Source organism: Perca flavescens, chromosome 23, assembly GCF_004354835.1.
Source record: "Perca flavescens isolate YP-PL-M2 chromosome 23, PFLA_1.0, whole genome shotgun sequence".
NCBI classification, from domain to species: Eukaryota; Metazoa; Chordata; class Actinopteri; order Perciformes; family Percidae; genus Perca; species Perca flavescens.
Window position 1 is genome coordinate 20,410,739 of NC_041353.1, and position 22,799 is coordinate 20,433,537.

General features: G+C 41.2%; 1 protein-coding gene across 2 annotated transcripts; it reads right to left on the bottom strand.

Moving 5' to 3' along the window:
• Window positions 1–413: 413 nt before the first annotated feature.
• LOC114550034 (aryl hydrocarbon receptor nuclear translocator-like protein 2) lies at window positions 414–22,797 on the bottom strand. Of its 2 annotated transcripts, none has more exons than XM_028570472.1 (17): window positions 22,702–22,797; window positions 16,564–16,675; window positions 15,476–15,514; window positions 15,347–15,388; window positions 14,985–15,142; window positions 13,962–14,044; window positions 13,694–13,786; window positions 11,745–11,859; window positions 10,154–10,300; window positions 9,232–9,466; window positions 8,279–8,385; window positions 7,933–8,083; window positions 7,639–7,691; window positions 7,441–7,543; window positions 5,599–5,689; window positions 3,025–3,157; window positions 414–1,507 (listed from the first exon to the last, which is right to left on the bottom strand). In XM_028570472.1, the coding sequence occupies exons 1-17, from the start codon at window positions 22,742–22,744 to the stop codon at window positions 1,356–1,358; spliced, it is 1,857 nt and encodes a 618-aa protein (XP_028426273.1). In that variant the 5' UTR covers window positions 22,745–22,797; the 3' UTR covers window positions 414–1,355. The 2 variants fall into 2 exon arrangements, with proteins under 2 accessions (XP_028426273.1, XP_028426272.1); XM_028570471.1 differs by having other exon boundaries at window positions 7,639–7,694.
• Between the last annotated feature and the right edge of the window lie 2 nt (window positions 22,798–22,799).

Here is a 22,799-nt window from a genome sequence, read left to right on the forward strand (position 1 = left end):
AATATTGAATTACTTTTTTTTACTACTGTATTATTACTGTATGACTTTAGAAAGATGACCAACTGGTTTTTAAATGCTTTAAATGCAGAAGATCTTTTAAATCCACATTTGAGTTAATATTTTGCCAGCCGAATTAAGTTGTCCAGGAAATTCAACCTTTTATCCCTTGTTTAATTAGAACACATTTGACTCCTTTCTTCACAGGGATTGTATAAAAGGTGATAACACCGTATGTCCATGAATATTTGATATGAGGTTTAAGTTTTACAGTTCATTATAATTCCTCCTAGGCATTAAGGAGTTGAATGTTTGGTCCATGGCGTTTTGCCAGTAACTCTGGTTGACTTCTTGCTTTTCCACAGAATATTTAGTTTGTACCCCCCCCCCCCACCCCTCCTGGCGTTTCAGAGAATACTGCAACGAACAAAGCGCTGAGCATAGACGCTTTGTGCGTGCTCGTAGCTCGCGTGCCATCTGAGGATAAACCAGGCTTGAGGCATCTCTATGTATATTTGCAAAAATGAAATGAAATGCTCAATAAAAAGGGAGGAAAGCGTTGACGTTATTTTTAGCCTTCTTCAGTACTTAATTGGAAACAATATCGGACAACACTTCTCAACGGTATTTTTTACATGACTTAAAATGGGTCTGGAGGGGATCATCTAAAAACTGAGTAAAAAAAAAAAAAAAATTGAACAATCACATGTTATGAAAAACACGTACGTCATCACCGGGTACCAAAGGTTTTTCGCAAATGTTTAAAGGTTTTAGGAGTCTCTCTAGCAACAATGCACATGTCAGGAGTCCCCCCGGGGCCTCAGTCACTCATTGGGGGACAGAGCAGAGCAAATAGCTCAATCGTTCTGCAGTGGAAAGTCTGGGTTTAAGAGGAAGTGTCATAGAGGAAGACACTGAATCTCCACAGGCTTCCGGGGGACACTTGAACCTCACATTTGGGCGTCTGGGTAGCTCACCTGGTAGAGCCCGCGCCAATATGCAGAGAGGCTCAGTCCTGGACGCAACGGTCGTGGTTTCGGTTCCGAACTGAGGCCCTTTGCTGCATGTCATTCCCCCTCTCTCTTCCCTTTCATGTCTAAGCTGTCCTGTCACAAAAAAATGATCTTAAATAAAAACAAACTTGAACCTCACATTCCTTCAGGCGAGAGCCAGGGTTGACCAACAAGGTAATCACAGTAACAATCATTTCTATTAACGTTTTTCTATTTGTCTGGCCTGTCTTATCAAGTATGTTCAGTGGGATCAAATGTGCAAGGCCAGCTCATCCGGCCACAGAGCAAACCAGTGAATGAGTTCTCTGCGTGAGAGCATGTGAGAGGTTAATGTCTGCGCGTCCTCTAGAAAGGCCAGTTTAAGTCTTCAAAGTCCCCCGACTGACCCATGTTCACATCCGTATCCAGCAAGCTCATGATGACCGCCATGGCTGCCTCGTCGCTGCTGAAGCTGCTCAGGCCCGGCACCAAGTCCAAGTCCAGCTGGGACGGCTCGCCTGGGTGACACACAGCAAAGAATGTTTTTTATTTAATTGTATACTTTTTATTGATCCCCAGTGTGGAAATTACAATTCTTTCACTCTGTTGTGTTAGAACACACTGCACACAGGCCTGAAATACACACACACACACATGCTCAGCTTCCTATAAATGCACAAATGGAGAGATGTCAGAGTGAGTGGGCTGGACAGGTGCCTGAGCAGTTGGGGAGGAGGGTGGGGGGTGGATTTGGTGCCTTGCTCAAGGAGGTGAACTGACACCTCTCCAGCTACGTGCTGTCAGAAAAGTCGAGAGCTATAAACGATCTGATGGAAAACAGTAATTGTGAAATATGAAGTCTACTTGTGCTACGTTGGGGGGTTAAAGAACACAACGTTCCAGACGTCACAGGCAGGATGTCACACAAATGGGCCGTTACTTTGACCCCCGACACACAATCGCTGGCTCGCTTCCTTTGGTCTGAAGTAAAACGACCCCATAGGTTGTTTGTACATGCTATTAGGACCCATATTTACGTTTATATTTGCGGCGACCTCTAATGCCCGTAGTACTTATGACAGAAGCAAAGTAGGGAGTAGGTAGTCCGCGTAGGGAGTAGTGGTGGAAGAAGTATTCTTTACTTTAGTAAAAGTACTAATACTAACAATGAACGTACATTTATAGAGCTAGACGTAGATGTATAGCTTTATTTTGGAAAAAAACATGTAGACCAAGAGGCACTTAATGGTTACGGCAGATGCTGTCTGCTCTGCCACTAGAGAGGATTACATATGTGCTAAAAGGCAAACAGGGACTTTTTGAGAATATCTGGAATAATTGTATTGATTATACCAAAGATTTGGATTTAACAGATGACAATGACTGAGATGTATGAACACTGCAGTTTAATTCTGGACAATAATTTGTATCACCTGATTTGTATAACTTATGTATCCTATTCTTATTTTTTATTTTTTAAAGATAAGTGTTAAATATTTGTAGATTGTTGCTTTGTATAGAGATAGCTTTCTGATAACCGCAACGCGGTCGTGTTTTCCCGGAGGGGAAGAAGAAGCAGAAGCAACCGTGAAAACTGAAAGAGGAAAAATGGAGCGGACTTTCGTTTCTAAACATTGGAAATGTAACACATATACAACCTTTTACTATTCTCCTGAGTGCCTGCATTGTTTCAGGGACGTATTAGAAGTATTTTTGTTTCGGTTTGTTGATGAGGATGCTGGGCAGCGCGTCCCGACTCCCTCACACAAATAACCGGCGCATCTACAGACACAACGACGTTTTCAGTGTAGTGTCCGAAATCTTGTTTGGTCGTTCCCTATATAGTTCACTATGTAATGAACACTACACAGGGAATAGTGAGTGAGTGAATGAGGGAACGGATTCCGACACAGCTGTGAGTTCCTTGTCACTATAACATGTCAAAAGCTTTTTTTGAAGCCTTTGGGCAGCCTTTTGTGAGTGTGGTCCATTTCCTCTTCTTTTTGCAGAGAAATAGAGAAAAAACTGATAATACCTTGGATTGGGTTAATGTTTATCCTGCTGACAGCAGCCAAGCTTTCAGAAGTTGCACTGCTCGCGCCTGCTGCTGTCCTCGAGTCACACTGGGACTGGGATGAACTGCCTGATGCCTCTTCTTTGCTGGACGCCTGCAACAAGTCAGGGTCAACGTTAAAACACCACACAGGACCTCATGTTTCATATTTCCTCCACTGAAGTGGAGTAATTAAACTCAGGAAGACAAGTTGCTGAAGTGTCTTAATATAAACATTTCCCTGTGCAAAGTTGTGCACAATATTTGTCTTCAGAGGGTGATAAAGAATACTATAAGTACCTGCCTGTCAATGACAAAGAAGTATCACAGGTCACATTTTAATACGTCTTACATTGGAATAAGACTTACACACTATAAGGACATGTGAGCATGCTGTCGTGGAAATACAAGTCAATATAAGTCAAGTTGTGACTTTAGTTAAATGTGATGGAATCATTCTATTACAAGTAACAGTACTTTATATTTTTGTTACATGATGAATTGTCTGGTCACGACGTGCGCGAGCTGCTTCCAAATGGTGTGCCTACATCAACACAACTTACCATGTCACCATTCAGTAGCTTGAAAATTTGCTGTGTGCTATTTACAGTGGGGGAAATAAGTATTTGACCCCTTGCTGATTTTGCAGGTTTGCCCACTTACAAAGAATGCAAAAATCTACAATTTTAATCATATGTACATTCTAACAGTGAAAGACAGAATCCCAAAGAAAATTCCAGAAAATCACATCATATGAATTTATTAAAATTGATAACCATCTGATGAGGAAAAACAAGTATTTGACCCCCTGGACAAACAGCAAGTATTCTGGCTCCTACAAGCCAGTTAGTCTTTCTTTAAGACACAGCCCCAATCCGAACCAATTATCTACATCAAATACACCTGCCTCACCTCGTTACCTGTATAAAAAGACACCTGTCAACACACAAACAACCAGCATCCAACATCACCAACATGGGCAAGACCAAAGAGCTTTCTACGGACATCAGGGACAAGATTGTTGATCTGCACAAGGCTGGGATGGGCTACAAGAGAATCGGAAAGCAACTTGAGAGAAAAGATCAACTGTCGGTGCAGTTATCAGGAAATGGAAGAAGCACCACACCACCGCCAACCTCCCTCGGTCTGGGCCTCCACACAAGATCTTGCCTCGTGGGGTGTCCCTGATCATGTGAACGGTGAGGAATCATCCCAAAACCACAAGGGGGAACTGATGAATCAACTGAAGGCAGCTGGGACCACAGTTACAAAAAGAAACGGTTGGTAACACACTACACCGTCATGGATTGAAATCCTGCAGCGCACGCAAGGTCCCCCTGCTCAAGAAGAAACATGTACAGGCCCGCATGAAGTTCGCCATTCACCACCTGGACGACTCAGAAGAGGCCTGGAAGAAGGTGATGTGGTCAGATGAGACCAAAATAGAACTTTTTGGCCTCAACTCAACTTGTCGTGTTTGGAGGGCAAAGAACACCGAGTACAACCCAAAGAACACCATCCCCACTGTCAAGCCTGGGGGTGGCAACATCATGCTTTGGGGGTGCTTTTCAGCCAAGGGGACGGGACAACTCCATTGTATTGAGGGGAGGATGGACAGGGCCATGTATCGTGGAATTCTGGACCGACATCTCCTTCCCTCAGTGAGAGAGCTGAAGATGGGTCGAGGATGGGTGTTTCAGCACGACAACGACCCTAAGCACACCGCCAAAGCAACAAAAGAGTGGCTGAAGAAGAAGCACATCAAGGTTCTGGAGTGGCCTAGCCAGTCTCCAGACCTGAATCCGATTGAAAATCTTTGGAGGGAGCTTAAAATTGAGTTGCCAGGCGACAACCTCGAACCTGAATGATTTTGAGGCTGTCTGCAGGGAGGAGTGGGCCAACATCCCTGCCGAAATGTGCACAAACCTTGTCACCAACTATAAAAACCGTTTGACATCTGTGCTGGCCAATAATGGCTTTTCTACGAAATATTAACATGCTGTTTGTCCAGGGGGTCAAATACTTGTTTTTCCTCATCAGATGGTTATCAATTTTAATAAATTCATATGATGTGATTTTCTGGAATTTTCTTTGGGATTCTGTCTTTCACTGTTAGAATGTACATATGATTAAAATTGTAGATTTTTGCATTCTTTGTAAGTGGGCAAACCTGCAAAATCAGCAAGGGGTCAAATACTTATTTCCCCCACTGTATGTGCAAATCAAAGACACGCTTTCATTTGCATATATGCATATGACATTTGGCGAGATACATTTCCACATAAACTCCCTAGACGTTAGACATTGGAATTAAACCTTCATTTGTGGCATAATTGCAACTCAAAATCGAAAATAAAAACACAAAAAAGCAAAAACACAAGTGTAACCAGGTAAAAATCTCAAACAAATTGTAACTGAATATTACAGTTAAGTTTATACCTTGATCAAAAGGTCAACAAGCACACTGATTATGGCCTGACTACATAAATGCTAAGAGAAAGAATTGAATTTGCCTCCAAGTTAATAATGATAAGTAATGATGAAGAGGTCACCCACACTGGTGCTGGTTAGTGGGGAAACCACTGGACCCTTCTCCTGGGCCGGGCCAAACGGACTGCAATTCCCGCTGGATGGAGACGAGTTCATCCTGGAACACAGCAGGAGATAAAATGACTTGAAATTTAAATTATCATAAATATTCTTCTAGGCTTGTTATAAAGGTTTATAAGATTACCCATCAGTCATTGAACCTGGCTGGAATGACTATTAACATCTGGTAAATTAATTAAATCACATTGATTCACAAGTTACAGACATTTCAGTAGAATACGTTTTGTACTGGTATCAGTTTTTGTTTCAACATTTTAGTTCAGTAGCAGAAACGTATCCAAGGTGTTACCAGGGTAACACAGAGGAAGTGATATCTGTGTTGGTGACATCGCAGGGTGTTACAAATGGAGGAATTTTGTCAAGGGAGTTTTACTTAACCGACATTCCCTGACCAGGGAGGAGGGAGTGCTGTTAATGTACACATAATAGGGTTACACTTAGCTTAATGGGATACTTCACCGATTAGCATTAAGCTTTGTATCAGTAGAAACCTGGTAGTATTTTCAAATGACCGTGCTTCCCTCCCTGTCCCCCTGAGACTAGATTTCTCTGTATTGTGGGTCTGGAAAAAAAGACTGAATTGTCATTTAGCGTCATCTGAGGCATTTTTGCCCAGAGGCTATGGGCTACAGCCAGCTAGTTCTGCATGTTTTCAACCCGCCACAGGGGGTGGGACTGTCACTACCCGAAGCGAGTCGAGTATCAGCCATCTTGAAGCTAGGCTAACAAGGCACTCTCTTTTCAGCAACAAACTTGCAATTATGTGCATTCAAACTACAGCACATGTGTATCACCGGGATACATTGGTACAGATCGGAGAATATGCAGGACACTTTATTACAGACGGAATAAAGCGGTGTGCAGGAGTTCGAGCTAGGTGGAAAAGCTAACGCTAGTCAGCCACCTGTCCCATCCATCCTGCTTGCAAGTGTCCGCTCATTAGACAACAAACTGGACTACATCCGACTTCAATGAAACTCCCATGCGAGTTCAGAGACTGTTGTGTTTTTGTTTTTGTGCAAACATGGCTGAACAACAGTGTACCATACTCCGCTATCTAGCTATCAGGCCTGCTAGCCTTCAGAGCAGATAGAGCTGTAGCTCTGTCGCCGGGTTAAGACTCGTGGAGGTGGGCTGTGTTAACACGGACTGGTGCAGAAATGGGCTGCTTGTATCAAACTACTGCTCCCCGCTGGTGGAGTTTGTGACTGTTAAAGGCCGACCATTCTATGCGAATTCACGGCTGTGTTTATACTATGTGTTTACATCCAACCAAGCGCTAATGCTACCAATGCATTAGCTGAATTTTACAGAGCATATAATGTGTTTGCACTAAATGTAGCCTGTTTTGTATTTTGTTTTTATATAATGTTGTTTTTACATATTTTAAATGTGTAACACCACTTGAGCCACGGTAAAACGTTTCACGTATATGGTTGAAATGACAATAAAACACATTTGACTTGACTCCCTCTCTGTAACCAATTTCACTGTCTATGTCTGTAACCGGAAGGTGTGGCTTGGGAGTGGCCTCGTAGGGAAGCAAAGCGAGTGCATTCTGGGAGTTGTCTTTCATCCACATGAGCCAAAAATACATTTTCTGGCTTTTCTCAGTCTAGAAGGCACAAACTTCTAAAAACCTTTTAAATTTCTACTATATAAATGACCCAATATAATACATATTCATCTTTCCAGCAGTGAAATATCCCTTTAATACACACACACACACACACACACACACACACACACACACAAACACACACACACACACACACACACAAAATGCACCTGTAGGAGTCCATGAGCTCGTTTGCGATCTGAGTCCCTATGCTGCCTGCGTAGATCATTGTGCCCAAACCACTGGAAATGATGGGTATTTGCTTTGTGTCTTCTGTGAAAGCAGATTACAGTAAAATCAACATTAAAAAAAAAAAATCCCACACAAGAGATGAATGCCTATATGAATACACAGCGTGTTTTTCTTACCCTGAAGTGCTTTTGAGTTGCCTGCCTCCTCATCTTTTGTGTGACCAGGCCCCCTGCTGGTGCAAAGGAGTATTTATGCTGCTATATTCATGGTTAATCTGTATTTTTAAAGCTGTGTTATGGTACAATAACAAATCAACTCAGAAACAGAAACATTTGGGATCAGTTTTTGGTGCTGTAAAAAATGAGAGTAGAGCATGAATGAATGGGTTTGTAACCCCTCCTAATAGCGACATTGTATCTGACACAGGTAACACTTAATATCCACATCTTCATAAATGAATCGATACTTACGAGATAACCTGGTTTGAAGACACGATAAACTCGACTTCTTTGGTCCATGGATTTGTGAAACTAAACCACTGACTTTGGAGTGAGACATAGGAGCCGTATTTTGTCTTGAACTTGTAGCACCGTGTCTCGATCTTCTCTTTGCTTCGCAGAACTGCCAAGAGATTGGACACCCGTGTTATCACAGAGTTCAGTTGAAAAGTCCAATTTCTTGAACTTCTCCTCAACACAAGTGTTGCATTTTGGAAACATAGATATCTTGATTTGGGGTTCAAATGTCTCAGTTAAGTTCTTGATTTAATCAGATATAGGGTTAACGTTTCCATCCGTGGCTGCTTTGCTCCATCACCTTGCCTGTGTTTGTCTGCGAGGTGCAGCAGGTCGTCCTGGTGGAAGTATTCATAGCACGACGTGCCGAGAACTTCCTGCGGCAAGTAACCGATAACTGTCGTGGCTCTGGGAAAAGAGAGAGGATGCAAAAGGAGTTTAGTTACTCTGGTGTCTTTCGCTGTCTCTCAGGATTGTGCCGCTTCAAAAACAAGTGACAAGTGGAAATGGAAGTGAATGCTGTATGAATGAGAATCTCCATATGGAACATTCAGCAGTTACACATATGGGAAATTGGATTAAATGATTCACTATAGACTACAGAGTTCCCCCCCCAATGTATTGCAAGACTGTCTTACAGCTTTTTTTAATTCTCAATTTTGCAATTCTATCCATGATTCTGTTATCACAGAAACATTTGGGCCCTATATGAATACTGCCATCAGTCTGTGACTGGCCCCAGCCGGACCCTCGTCAAAAAAAAAGACACTTGCCACCTGGCAAAAAACAAATTCTGGGGGAAACCTTGCAGTATGAAAGTATTCCCCAACAAAAATGAGACGAGATTTACAGGTGATGCAATCAGGATGCATAGGTCCCTCTGAGAACCAATGTCTAAACTGACAGTTGAAGAGAAAAAAACTGCGATAAGAGGCCTCCTTCCACCCACTTTACCATTTATTTTCAGCTAAACTATGTGCTAGGGCTGCTCCATTATGGGAAAAATCTTAATCACGATTATTTAATCCAATTACGCATTGACTTTTGGAAAGATGTTGCATTTAGTGAACTTAAAAAAACAGTGAAACAGTTAAACAAATCAACAGTGAAAACACCTTGAACTGTGAAATTTCCTTGAACACTTTTTTTTCCCCATTCAGAACGCAGGACAAAATAAGAGTTTACTTGTAAAACGTAATGTGCAAAATAATGTTTCAGTGTCTTGCAGATAGGAGTTGAAATCAGGAAACTCACTGCTGTTCTACAAAAGTGAACTTGCCGTCGATGGCCCAGCGGGTCACAAACTCAGAGGGCCTGATGGTGAGCTCTTTGGGAGGCTGGTGGGACACGGGAGTGAGCAGGCGGCACACCGTCACCAGGCAGCTTAGGTCGGAGCTTTCCATCTCGCCGTCGCCCTCTGAGTCCAGCTGGCTGCTCGGACAACTGCGCATGTATCCAGTGCAGTGGAGGGTACAGTATCTGGAAGAGTCTGCGGGCACAAAAAGTAGTTTGCAATTATTTTTTTTTTAAATAGTCTCTTTAATAAATTGGGAAACCTCTGTATGTGTGTGTGTTTGTGTGCGTATGTATTTGAAATATTTTGTGAATTGTTCACCCAATCTACTTCACACTTGGTTTTCTGGGTACCCAATGAACTTGGGGTTTGGAGCAGTTTGGAAAGCATTTGATAATGGTTATTAATAAAGCTTTTTGCTGATTGGCTCTCATAACGCCCTGGAGGGATGCAGCACTGCCATGAGTCCATGAGGCAAATGTCTGATTACTCCACATTTTATTTGGGATATTTTGAGATTAAATTCTGAATCGCCAACGTTCTCTGTCAGGTAAATGTAGTAGTAGCTTACGTGTAGTAGTAGCCTACAATGTTTTCCTCTGAAGTAGAAGTACACTGTAAGTCAGTAGTAGGCTGGTTGCGTATTAAGAGCGTTGGGTTCCTTCTGTAAGTAATTTTGGGGTACACTTTGGTTCTGGAGAATGCTACAAGAAGCAATACCACAAGCCAAGCAGTCAGCCCATTCCAAACTGACACATTATGAACCAGGGGCGATTCTAGGATCAGACCCTTAAGAATGTGACACGGATACAGTGCCCCCCCTGCTAAATCAGTAATTTCCTTATCCTAACCCTCATAGTCTGGACTCCGGTCTGTACTCACCTTTCTTTTTGGAAGTACAGGGCAGAAAGTGTTTGTCCTGCTTCCCCACCACCCGACTGTGCTTCAACCGGCAGAAGAAGGATCTCCGGGCTCCGGTGGACAAGAGGGGCGCCCTGGCGGGGGCGTCCACCTGCACCTGAACCCCGGCTGCACACAGAAAGACAGCATTGGTGGCGTTTACATATAGTGTTAATTGTCAGCTTGCTTGATTTTCATTTCAGATATAGCCACAATTAGGCCTGTAACAATTATTTAATAATTGCCTAATTGCAATCCTATTGAAGTAATTGCCGTTTCTTTGTTTAACCCTGATTAATTGCTAACATTAGCTAAGGTCTTAAGGGGTATGACTGTCGATGGTAATTATCAATTTTATGTTCATTTAAGAAAAAAAAGCCTTTTATGAGTTTACTTCATAAGCTGTGTACTTGTATTATTACATCATCTGCATCACATAACAGTCAAAAACCCAAAAGATGTACCCCGGGATTTATTCAAAACTTTATTTTTTTGAAAAATAATAGTTTTTTTATATTGACTGAAAGAGACAATTATATCATTGATCACAATTATTTCTGAAACAATCAATTGTGCAGCAAAATTTTGAATTGTTACAGCTCTAGCTACAATGTGGATCAGTTGTCTTCTACTTCCACGTTAGGTTACAATTTAAAGGTGCTGCAGGTAGGATTGTGAAGATCCAGGACTTAGCCTTAATTTTCAGTCCCTTCCCCCTTTCCCCCAAAGCCCAAAACTGTCTCCTAAGCCCCTCCCCCCACAAGGGAGAATTAATGCGTATGCATGGGCAGTGATTGACACGCAGTTAGACACCCCCGGCCCTGATTGGTGCATCTGAACAGAGAGCGGTGGATTTTTGCAAATCGCACTACAGGCTGTAGGCACCTTTAAGTTGTTTCTCAGATGTGACATCTCTCCAATGTTTGGTAGGAAAAGGGTTGTTGAGGCAGTGTTCATGTCGGTCCTGGACTACGGTGATGCGATTTATAGACACGCATCATCTTCAACTCAGTCTATCACTCTGCCTTGAGATTCATAACCTGTCATGTCTATGGTACGCATCATTGTGTTTTATATGAAAGTGTTGGGTGGTCTTCTCTCCAAGAGAGACATGATACTCACTGGTATCTCTTTATCTATAAGGCTCTTACTGGAAAACTACCACACTACTAAGTATTAGTAGTATTAGTACTGTCTGTAAACTCGTGGTAATAAAAAGGCAGAGCGCATGCGCACACGACAGTGTGTTCAACACACAGTTTCAGTTTTTTTTTAAACATGTTGCTACATACATTGTGTCGTGGCTGAACGTGGCCCTAGTTTTAAACCTGCAAACTTCTACTTGTAATTGCTTTACATATTTGTATTTGCTTTTGCATCCTTATTATCCTGATTTATTTATCAAATAATTTTTCCAACTCAGGTTTTAGTGTCTTTCTATTTTTCTTGTTGTTTGGTTTTTGTCTTTGTAATTTTACTCAATGTCATTGTAAATGAGGGTCAACCGTCAATGATTTCTCAAGTATAAATATTGAATGAATGAATGAATGAATAAATGATTGAACAGACTTACTTGCAGCGTCAATGAGGCATTGGCGAGGATACTCCGAAGACGACAGCTGTTCCTTCACCTTGTTGATGTCTTTGGGATGGATGAAATCGAACAAGCTCTTCCCAGTCAGCTCCAACTATGAACCCATATGACATGCATCCATTTATTCAACTTTACTATCTTTGTTTTATTCAACTCGCTTTGTTCATAAACTGCAACCTGATGCTTGATTGTTGTGTTGTTTGTTCAGTTGTGTATCCTTTCCGGTTCTTCTACGGCCCTGATCATGCAGCACATTGTATCAAAACTTGTATAGGAAGATATCAGATCACTGTTTGCAGCTCTACATACAGTCAATGTATCTGGTTTCTAAAATAATTGCTGCAGCATGTATCTAGTCATGGCTTACTGGTTATCCCCAAAATAACACATGCTGCCCTGCAGACATGGTGTCAGATTACTTTAGAAGCTTTTGTTTACATCCCTCCTAATCTCCATTCCTTTCTGCTTGCCTACAGTCCGTGTCAAAGCTGGAAAATGTGGTCAAGAATGTAGAGCAGGTGTGGTTGTCACTCTGGATGCCAAGCCCTATAAACAGACTTTCATTTTTATATATATATATATATATATATATATATATATATATATATATATAAAAATAAAGCTCAGAGATCACTGGCCCTGCAAAAGAAAACAAAAACAAATCCAGCATGCTGAGAGTAGATGAAGTTGAGACCTTTATATGGGTGCCCAAACTGACAAAATGCAGTGCAATTTTCCCACCAATCGGTTAGTAAAAAGGTATAATGCTTCTTTACTTTAAAATCAACAATTTGATTGAAGGCTCTGAACATCTACATAGGTGTATTCAGTTCATCGGTCTGTTTTAGTCTCGCCTTGCCAGACCTTGCTCCACAGCACTGCGGAGGAGAGTCTGGCTAGTCCACACAGTATTTCAGGATGTGAGGAAACATGCTCTGGTTTATTGGCATTTCTTTAAACCAATCCCAATGGTCTAAATGCTGCACGGAGCCCCAGTCCCGCTGCAAAATAGCCTCGGGAAGGAACTTGTTTTGGTGGAACGCGTGTACGTTCAAAAGTTGTTTTAGTCGTGCAACAGAAAACTCCGATTGGACAGATAGTCTAGCTAGCTGTCTGGACTTACCCTGAAGAGATCTGAGGAGCAGTTAACCATAATCCTCATGAATGTATTTAAAATGCCAACACAAAAGGTTCATAATTGTATTTAGAGGTTGTACCAGAATAGGTTTATGTGGTTTAATTTTCAGAAAACACCATATTTTTGTGTGTTGAGCTCTCTGTTTTAGCTACAGAGTGAGGCATCTCACTTCTGTTCCATCTTTGTTGGGAGTCACACATGCGCAGTAAGTACTGCTTGCTAGTCAGTTGCAGAGTATGAGGGAGTGCCACGCTAGCAGCTAGGATCATTATAACGTGTGTTACGAAGTGACCACGTTTGTCTCTGAAGTAAAGGCTGGACTACAATAGAGCTGTTTGGAGCAGTTTGTGAACAGTCTTTTCTGTTGGAGATGGTAAGTCCCTTTGGGGTGGACTTTGGACTTTTTCACTTTGTAAACCTATAACATGCACAAAAAAGATATATAAGACAATAAAGGAAAGGAAAAAAGCCAAAAAGCATAATATGAGCACTTTAATATATAAAAATAGAAATGGTTTAAGTATAAAGCTATAATTGATTTTTTTCACTTACTGTTCAGTTAGACTGTTGACTAATCTGGTAAAATGTTTTGTACATTTGTCACTTTTGTGGCTCCGTACTTTTATGCTATTTTGCCTCATTTTGACATAAAAAAAAAAGCAAAAAGAAAAGGTACGTTAAATGTTGAGCATCTAAGCCAGCTGAACCAGCAGAATTACCTGCAACGTTTAATATTTAAAGCTGTTGGCTACAGCAAAATGATTGTGTGGTGTAGAAGTGCCACACCCACCCGGCTAAGGTTGAGGATCTTGGAGACGGACTCGGAGATGAACAGGATTTTGGCCCGGTCACAACTTACAACTAACAGGAAACCGTCCACAGCCTGGTAGAAAGAGACAAAAAGACATATGTCAATACATAGCTAGATAGCTAAATAGCTAGATAGATAGCTAGATAGATAGATAGATAGATAGATAGATAGATAGATAGATAGATAGATAGATAGATAGATGTAATAATGAAATAGGAACTGGTTGGGGTCTTACATGAGTACCTACCCTGAGCAGAAGGTGCTTGAGGTCATCATGAGACAGGATTGAAGGCTTGGAGGTGGTGTCTGTAAAGGCGCTTCCTGTCCCAACTGGAAACACAGGAGACACCATTTTTTAAATGCAACAGAATAGACGTCGCTGGCATTCTAAGTTACCCGTGGGTTCAGAGCAGCGGTGGAAGAAGTATTCAGATCCTTTTCTTAAAGGTGCAGTAGGTAAGACTTATAAAACAAACTTTCTGTCATATTTGCTGAAACTGCCCCTAAGTTCCAGTAGAACTACATTAACCAATAATAAAAAATAAAAAAAATCTGTGTGTGTGTGTGTGTGGGGGGGGGTGTCTAACTGCGTGTCAATCACTGCTAATGCACACACATTCATTCTCCCTTGTGGGGGGAGGGGCTTAGGAGACCGTTGGGGCTTTAGCAGAAAGGGGGGGAGGGACTGAGAAGTTGTAGATGTTCAAAGTCCTGGATCTTCACAATCCTACCTACAGCACCTTTAAGTAAAAGTACTAATACCACATTGTAAAAAATACTCTGTTAGAAGTAAAAGCCCGGCATTGAAAATGTTACTTAAGTAAAAGTATGTACGTATCATCAGGGAAATGTACTTAAAGTATTAAAACTAAAAGTACTCAAAAAAAAAAAATCCTCACATTTTAGAAAATGGAAACGATCAAAATAGTTCTGTCAATCAACTAAGTCTTTAAACAGCTAGTCATTTCAGCTGGACTTGTAGGTCTATATATTGTTGGGTAGTATGATTTATGAAAAAAACATTGTATTTTATAAACTACATTTTATGTGCAAAAATCTTCATTTGCAAGGTAACTACTGTAGTATCTAAAGCCATCAGATGACTGTAGTGGAGTAAAAAGTAAAATATTTCTCTCTGAAATGTAGCGGAGTAGAAGTAGAAAGTGGCATGAAAAGAAAAGACTCAAGTAAAGTACAAGTACCTCAAATTAGTACTTAGGTAGAGCACTTGAGTAAATGTTAGTTACATTCCACCCGGTTTCAGAGTTACCTTTGAGGGCTTTCAGGTGTTGCACAGCCTTCCGCAGCACAGTGAGTTTGTCGAGTTTCCGCGCCATGGGCTGACAGGCGGGGATCATGGCCGCCAGCTCGTCAATGAGGGTGTTCATTTTATCCCTCCGCCGCTTCTCAATCTGTCGGTGAGGCTCCCTGCAGACGCAGTCGGAATGAAATCAGAAAGACATCTCTATCCATAGCATTTGATTTTAGGTAGAGATCATTATTTGGAGTTCATAATGCAGTCAAGTCATTATGGCTTTAAAATAGCTGGTGACATGAGACCAATCAAAGCCAAAAAAGGCTTTACAAGACAGATGACCCCACTGTAATTTGACATGAAATAAATAGGTTCACCTGAAGCATTTAATTTTGACTTGCTGATCCTCTCCTTCAGATCTGCAAATAAAAGCGATCAACAAATTCAATTCTTTGCCAGTGTTCTCCTATAAAACGTGTGTGAACAAAGCCAACAAGTCCGTGTACCTGCTGAGGTCATCGTCCATTTGAAAGTCGACACTTTGCCTGTAAGATCGGATGGACATACTGTGGGTCGTTTGCTATGAAATGAGAATAGGGCTGGGCAATATGGAGAAAACCAGATGTTCTTGACCAAATACATGGATGTCGATATTGTAGGGGTTGACACATACAATGAGATTTTAGATAAATAATCACTAATAATGTGGTGAACAGTTTCACGTGAAATTATAGAGAACATATTTTTTTCCCAGCTGGATACTGACTATGTTGCCATGCATGCACTAAAAATAGTGTGATGTTAAAACTAATCTGCAATTCTTCAAATTACATTTCTGAGAAAATGGAGTTAGTATGTGCTTGTTATTATCAATTTAGACAACGTAATAGTAAATCACGGTTAGAGCCCGACCAATATATTGCCGATGTTATCGGCCGATATTAGGCATTTTCCAATCTATTGGTATCGGCGTTTATAATGGCCGATAAATTAATATTTAATATGTAATAATAAAATAAAAACAGACATAATCCCCTTCATGTTCTGAGTGTTGCATAGTGTGTCCACCAGAGGACACTGTGCAACGTCCCTGTTGGCAACACGTGTTTAACCCTTTAAGTTTCATATCTTAAGTTCGTATTTTTATACATTTTATTTATCAGAACTTTAATATATTTTGATGTTGTGACAATAAAACAAACAAGTTTATTTTTAAACTGCGTAATCATATTATTTTAGTGAGGACTCACTAATAACTATAAATAACTAATGTTAGGGAAATCTGTTTTGTTACGCGTTTCTGGATTTAAAAAAAAAAATATATATATATATATATATATATATATATATATATATCGGCCGATATGTCGGAATATCGGATTTTTAAATCACCAAATATTAGTATCGATATTGGCCTTAAAAATCCTTTATCGGTCGGGCTCTAATCACGATATCTCAATATGTGATTTCATCACGGTAGGATTCCATTGAAAGACGATAAATGATTATATAGAATTATTTCCCAGCCCTATGATAATACATGCATTCTGCAGTACAGTGTGTTTTCATATAATTGACATAACACTCCTCTTACTGTCCATGGGTGCCTGACCCCTCCTCCACGTCTCCTTTTCGTTTCCTCGGCAGCTCGGCAGCTGGCAGCGAGGAGCCTGCTTGCTGTGGGCATTCCCCGTCTGCAGCGAGATCTGTAACACGGAAACAAGACGGCAAATGAGAACGCAAAACCCTTTAAAGCTCTGTTGGGCTGGCTTATCAAACGCCCTATTAATAATTCACCATAAATGGATGACTAAGACTCTGCCACTAGGGTTTGTTGGGTTTATCCAGCATAGCAGCGAATAAAAATAATCAATCAAGAAGATTGAAGCTGATTAGACTCCATTATGAGGTTTAGGTGCAACACCCGGGGGTGTTTTGGGCAGCACCCAATACATGAATGTACCTAAAAGACTTTTCTCAGATCTAATGATTGTAGTTGGTTGTAGTTTGTCTTTAAGCATTTTGGAGTGTTATTTATTTATTGTCTGCTTTAGCGTTTCCACATTTTGGACACAGATATGGTTATAATAATGCTACAAAATAAAGTTAAAAAAAGAGACGCAAAACTACCACAAAGGGATACAAACTGACTACAAAGAGACGCCAAAGAGATACAAAATTTATGGGGGAATTCCTTCTTTTTTTTTTATTACTGAAAAACATCACATTTTCTTGAGGAAGGACGCCTAAACCCCCTAATTTTGATTGGTAGACATCCAATATTTTAATTACCAGTTACAAACGCAGTTGTGGGAGCGCCTCGGTAGCCGAGTGGTTACAGCGCATGCCACATTACCGCCGCGGCCTGGGTCCTTTGTTGCATGTAATAACCCTCATGTCATCCATCGAATAAAGGTGAAAATGCCGGGGGAAAAAAAAAATCAGAAGTGAATGAAAAGACATAAAATGAATATTGATACAAATCAACAAGGGGGCACCTGGATTGGATAACAGAACGCCAACATGGGAAACTGTTTGACAATGCACCTATGGGCTATGCAAGGTATATTGGGAATTACTGGCAGTTCAGCTGTATTTACATTTGCCTTTATCCACAAGTTAAGTATTTGCAAAGAAAGGCCAGAGTAATATTAACTATGACTGATAATAATTGTGAAATTTAACTATGACTGAAATGCTTTATTTTAATCTTATAAGCAACCGAATACCTGTCTAAGTCGAAGTTGGTATTTCTTTTTGTTTTGTCCAACAGACCTGAGTGTTTTTGTTTTTTTACAATTGACAATTACCTTAGCATTGACCATACTACTATTATCTATTATGGTCTTTCTTTGCTTCCATAAAAGTCCTACACAGCAGACATGTAGATCTGTATCTAGATCTATCTTGTGAGTTTGTGTATTCTTGATGTTACCGTTTTTTCTTATTTTGAAACTGAAGTTATTGCGGTAGCACAGTTTTGCTACAACCTGAAAAATAATCCACCAATATTTTTAAACCATTTATGTCCTCAAAAGGCAGACAGGCAGACTTTTTTGTGAGCAAACAATGATTCATACATGTGTTGCAGTAGTGGGTGGCAATTTTTTTATTAAAAGGCTTGTTCGCCTAAAAGCATTAAAAGCTGACCCATGCCTGCCAAAAACATTTCTGAGTACAGGACTGACAGAATTCCATTTTGACGCAGCGACACACCCACCCACACACATGGCTCAGTCTGGCTCCGTTGTCATCTGTTTCTCTCAGAGTACTGGCTGGAGGTTGCCAGGTGGCGCCAAACATCCAGCTATGCTCACAGTGTGTCAGTTTAAAAGGCACACAAGAGGGGTTTGGGCCATCACCTTACCTAATGCTTATATAACGCTGTAACAATAACCTACTTCCCTCTCAGGACTATATACTTTAAATTGCGGACATTTATTTGGGGCGGAAACGTTTTAACAAAATGAAGAAAGCTTTTCAAGCGTGACTGTTGTTCCACAACTCAATCAGCAGTGGAGTAAAGTTTAGTGGGTCATCACTGACGCTAAAGTGGAATGTGGGAGCCGACACTTGCCAGCGCTCCCTTCCAGCAATCACACCTCTTCCCCACTGATGCTGCACAACACGCCGCCTCTAACATCACAGTTTTTTTCCTCCTGTTCCCTTATTAGTCAGGAACATTTCCCCCTGGGTACTTGGGTGAGCTCTGCCAGCTGACTGGCCAAAAAAAGTGCCATCTAGGAAGCGACAGGAGTGAGAGGCCGAGCCTGCAGGGCCGGAGGTGACATACCATATTACTGAAACACAGAAACATAGACCGCCAACCCCACAGGGGAGATGCACAGGAGTGGAGCAAACTCAGTATGCCCAACAGTACAAGACTACGCACTAAATGACCTATAGGCATTTTTTTTTACGGCTGTACATTTTCCAACAAGTGTACATTTCATCCCACTTTAATAACTTTAAGGTATTTGGTAGTGGAAAGTAGATGACCTGATTTGAATTCAACATTATATATAGCCAGGGAAAAGTCAAAGCAGTGAATTCAATACCCTAACAACCATCACGGTGGAAAGCAAACACAATCTGTCAATCTCTTTTTGGCTTTTGACACATTTTTTTGGGGGGATGTTAAGACAATAGAAAAAACAGAATATATTTATGCAGACAGCTAATTGCAGTGCTTTGCCCAAGCAAAGTATTCCACAAAAGCCGAGCAAGTGCTGCTATGTTTCCTCCAACACGGAGCCGAGTCATAACAGAAAAAAAAAAAACACACATGAATTACAATGGCAGTTTGTGCTAAACAGCCAGAGCAAAGATGTGGATACAAGCTGCGTTTGAGGGTTGACCTCTTGTGTGTAAATGTAGGACTACTTTTCAATAAAAAAAAAAAAGAAAAACTACAACAAAAGATTTGTAAGGATTTTTTTAAAGGATGGATACTCTGTATTTACACAGCTTTTTTAACAAAAGCGTCCAGCTCAAGCAGACGAGAGCACTTTCTTTTGTTGATATTCAACACCGGATGTTGTTTCAAGGCCACATTTTCAAGATCCAGCAAGAGCGCCTTTGCAGTTGTATTAATCTACCAGTGCTCCATGTTCAGACTACTAATGTGTACCTCTGGATGTAAGCAGTGACCTGCTTGCTCTGTAGTCACTGCACCTTCATAGAATAGAATAGAATACTTTATTCATTCCCACAGGGAAATACAGATGTCCAGCTGTTCAAAGAAGCAACCACATTTCCCCACTAAAACCATATGGATAAATAAATAGCCTTAAAATAATCGTAAAAAAAAAAAAAAACAGAATAAAAACCGAGCACAAATATATTGAAATGCGTTCTTCGGGAGGTGTTAAAGAGTCTTATAGCAGTGAGGACAAAGGATCTGCTTTTTGGCATTTCCCTTTCCTTTATTGTGTTATATATCTTTTTTTATGTGCATTTTATAGGTTTATAAAGTGAAAAAGCCCAAAGTCCACCCTAAAGGGACTTACCATCTCCAACAGAAAACACTGTTCACAAACTGCTCCAAACAGCTCTAACGTTGTACGTTATTATGCTCGCCTAGGTGCTAGCGTGGCACGTGCCCTCCTACTCTGCTTCTGACTGGCTAGTAGTCCTTACCTAGGTAGTGCGCATGTGTGACTCCCAACAAAGATGGAACAGAAGTGAGATGCCCCACTCTGTAGCTAAAACAGAGAGCTCAACACACAGGGTGAAAAGAGGAGCTGCAGCAATGTTGAAGTACAACAAAAATATGCTGTTTTATGAAAATGAAACCATGTAAACCTATTCTGATATAACCTCTAAATACAATTATGAACCTGAAAATGAGCATAATATGGGCACTTTAATGTGCTCCTCTCAACCACAGTTTTCAAAGTGCAGCCTCCTGCCAAGCACAGAGCTAGCCTTTTTCACCAGCTTGTCCAGCCGCTCGGTGTTTGTGTCCGTAAGGGTGCCCCCCCACCCCCCACCCCAAACACACTACTGCATACAAGAGTGCATTGGTGGCCACCACAGTGTGATAACACACGTGCAGCATTTCACTGCACACATCAAATGACCTCAGCCTCTGCGGGGCGGAGCCACCATTTTCACTGTCAAAATGTTATGGACGGCCCCCAGACCCTCCGGCTATAATGTGTACCCCCAATGTTGAAACAAAACCTACGCCCTGGTCTCCGCTTATCTATCCACCTGCACTTCATCCCCTCGTCAGATTTGTTTACCTTTACTGCAGAGGTCGTCTGTTAATAATTAATTTGCAGGATTTTACGTGGAAAACATTCCACAAACATGATGGCAATGTTAAAGTTTCAAAAGCCAACAGCATTTTGGATTAGATAGACCTGCTACAATATTGTTATAGCCTATTACACATGTGTACAACAAGAATTTTAGATTAGATAAGAAAGGCTACACCTTTATTGTTCCCCAGTGGAGAAATCCGGTTGTTGCAGCAGTACAATAGAAACAGAAACAGAAAAAAGTATAGAAAGTAACAAAAATAAATAAAAAGGTAGCCTACATAAACTAACATAGAATAAAAAAGAAACTACACAGTATTTGGAGACAAATGGCATGACAAAACACTCTCACTTTTACTTTTGATACTAAGGGACATTCTTGTACTTTTAATATAGATTACATTTTTTTTCTATATTATAAGTTCTTTTTTGACCCAATTGTGAAATACATGTTCAGGGTTCTAAGCTTGTACAGACTGCTGTCCTACTGAAGAAAATCAAAGTAATATAGAACAAACTTCGTGGAGTTTACATTAAATAGCCTTGTGGGAGGGGCTGTAAATGTTGTGGGGACTAATGATGAAGTTATGGTAACACTACAGCACTTGTATAGCCTACTATATTTCCTACGTCTATCCGGTGGATATGAATGGCTATAATTCATTTAACATTCAAATATAGTTTTAAAGAGTGTGACTGGAACTGAGGAATTGTTTTTTATAATATTATTACACCTCATAATGATTCACTAAGTTCCTGTATTAAACAGTCGCGGGCGCCCATTTACACCTCAACGCAGCAGGCCCGGGTTCGACTCCGACCTGCGGCCCTTTCCTACATGTCATTCCCCCTTCTCTATCTCCTTTCATTTCTTCAGCTGTTCTGTCAATAAAGGCCTAAAAATGCCCACAAAATAATCTTTAAAAAAAATGCTAATGGCTAGCCTATATATTAATATCCTCTGGTGCTTTTGTTCTCGAAGCTCCTTGGCTGTATAGGGTTTAGTTTAGATGGGTTTTTTCAACTAATGTGATGTGGCGTTGGCTTCAAAGTGGCTTTTCAAAGTTTTGATAGCTGACACGTTACTGTATTGCTCCTTGGTCGGTTTTTCGTAGCGTCAGGGAGCGAATGGCTCCCTCCGCTGCACAGTGAAGGCAGCGCTGCTCTACTGATCTACTGACCCAGTTTAGAAAGAAGCTGCACGAGAGGGAACACACGCGCAAACCTTGTGGAACCACGTGACAAGCTAAGCTCCCCGGGGACAGTTTGGTTTGATGAGTGAAGGGGAGGTTAGGGAAAGGGAAATATGGTGGTAGTGATATAAGCTTTGCTTAATAAAATATATTAAATCGTCGCCATGGTTACATCCACGTGGTTCCATGAGGTTTATTGCCCTCTCGAAATGGAACAAAGCCAAAAGCCCCCCTCTCCGCTTTTCCTCTCGGCTTCCACCGGTGACTGCCGCAGTCGTCACCGGTTGCCATTCGGTATTCTGGCTAGGCTAGTAGGCACTAGGCAGGCTGCCTGGCTGCTCCATCACCGGTGTAGCAGCTAGTAACCATAGAATGTATATTTGAGATAAGTAACGCGCTCGGCTAGGTGGTGTCCTTACAGTCCGAGTCGCTATTGGCAAAAGTAGCTAACTCGCTTCTTCTATCACCTCCTCTTAATGTCACCATTAAGTCGAATTAACAAAAACCTAACCATAAACATTACTCATCACACAACCTATCGCCGGCTACCGTAAAACAACCGTATTAGTCACATGACTGTAGGACTAAAGAAGTTCTGAAGTACTTTCTGGAAGTATTAGCCTACCTCTGTTTTTGTTTGCGGCCAAATGATGGGAAAGAAGCAACACAAACATTGGTCCCGTCGGACACACACTGACGATACAACTAGCGAGCTGAATTACACACAATTAATACAGTTGTCGTCCCCAAGCAACCCGTCCCTGAGCCCCCTACCTGCTGGCCTGTCCGCCGTCCCGTCAGAGCCATCGGCCGACATGCCTATAGACTGGAGCCGGTGACGGCTACGGAGCGCTGCATGTGGAGCCAGCCAC

What these genes read in the sequence shown, in the direction of transcription:
- LOC114550034 (XM_028570471.1), bottom strand. Translation starts at nt 22,744, where the DNA reads ATGTCGGCCGATGGCTCTGACGGGACGGCGGACAGGCCAGCAG. An exon ending in GTCAAAATTAAATGCTTCAG is followed by an intron (nt 15,143 to 15,346) that starts GTGAACCTATTT and finishes CTGCGTCTGCAG; the next exon opens with GGAGCCTCACCGACAGATTG. An exon ending in GAGCTCATGGACTCCTACAG is followed by an intron (nt 5,690 to 7,440) that starts GTGCATTTTGTG and finishes GCTGTGTTCCAG; the next exon opens with GATGAACTCGTCTCCATCCA.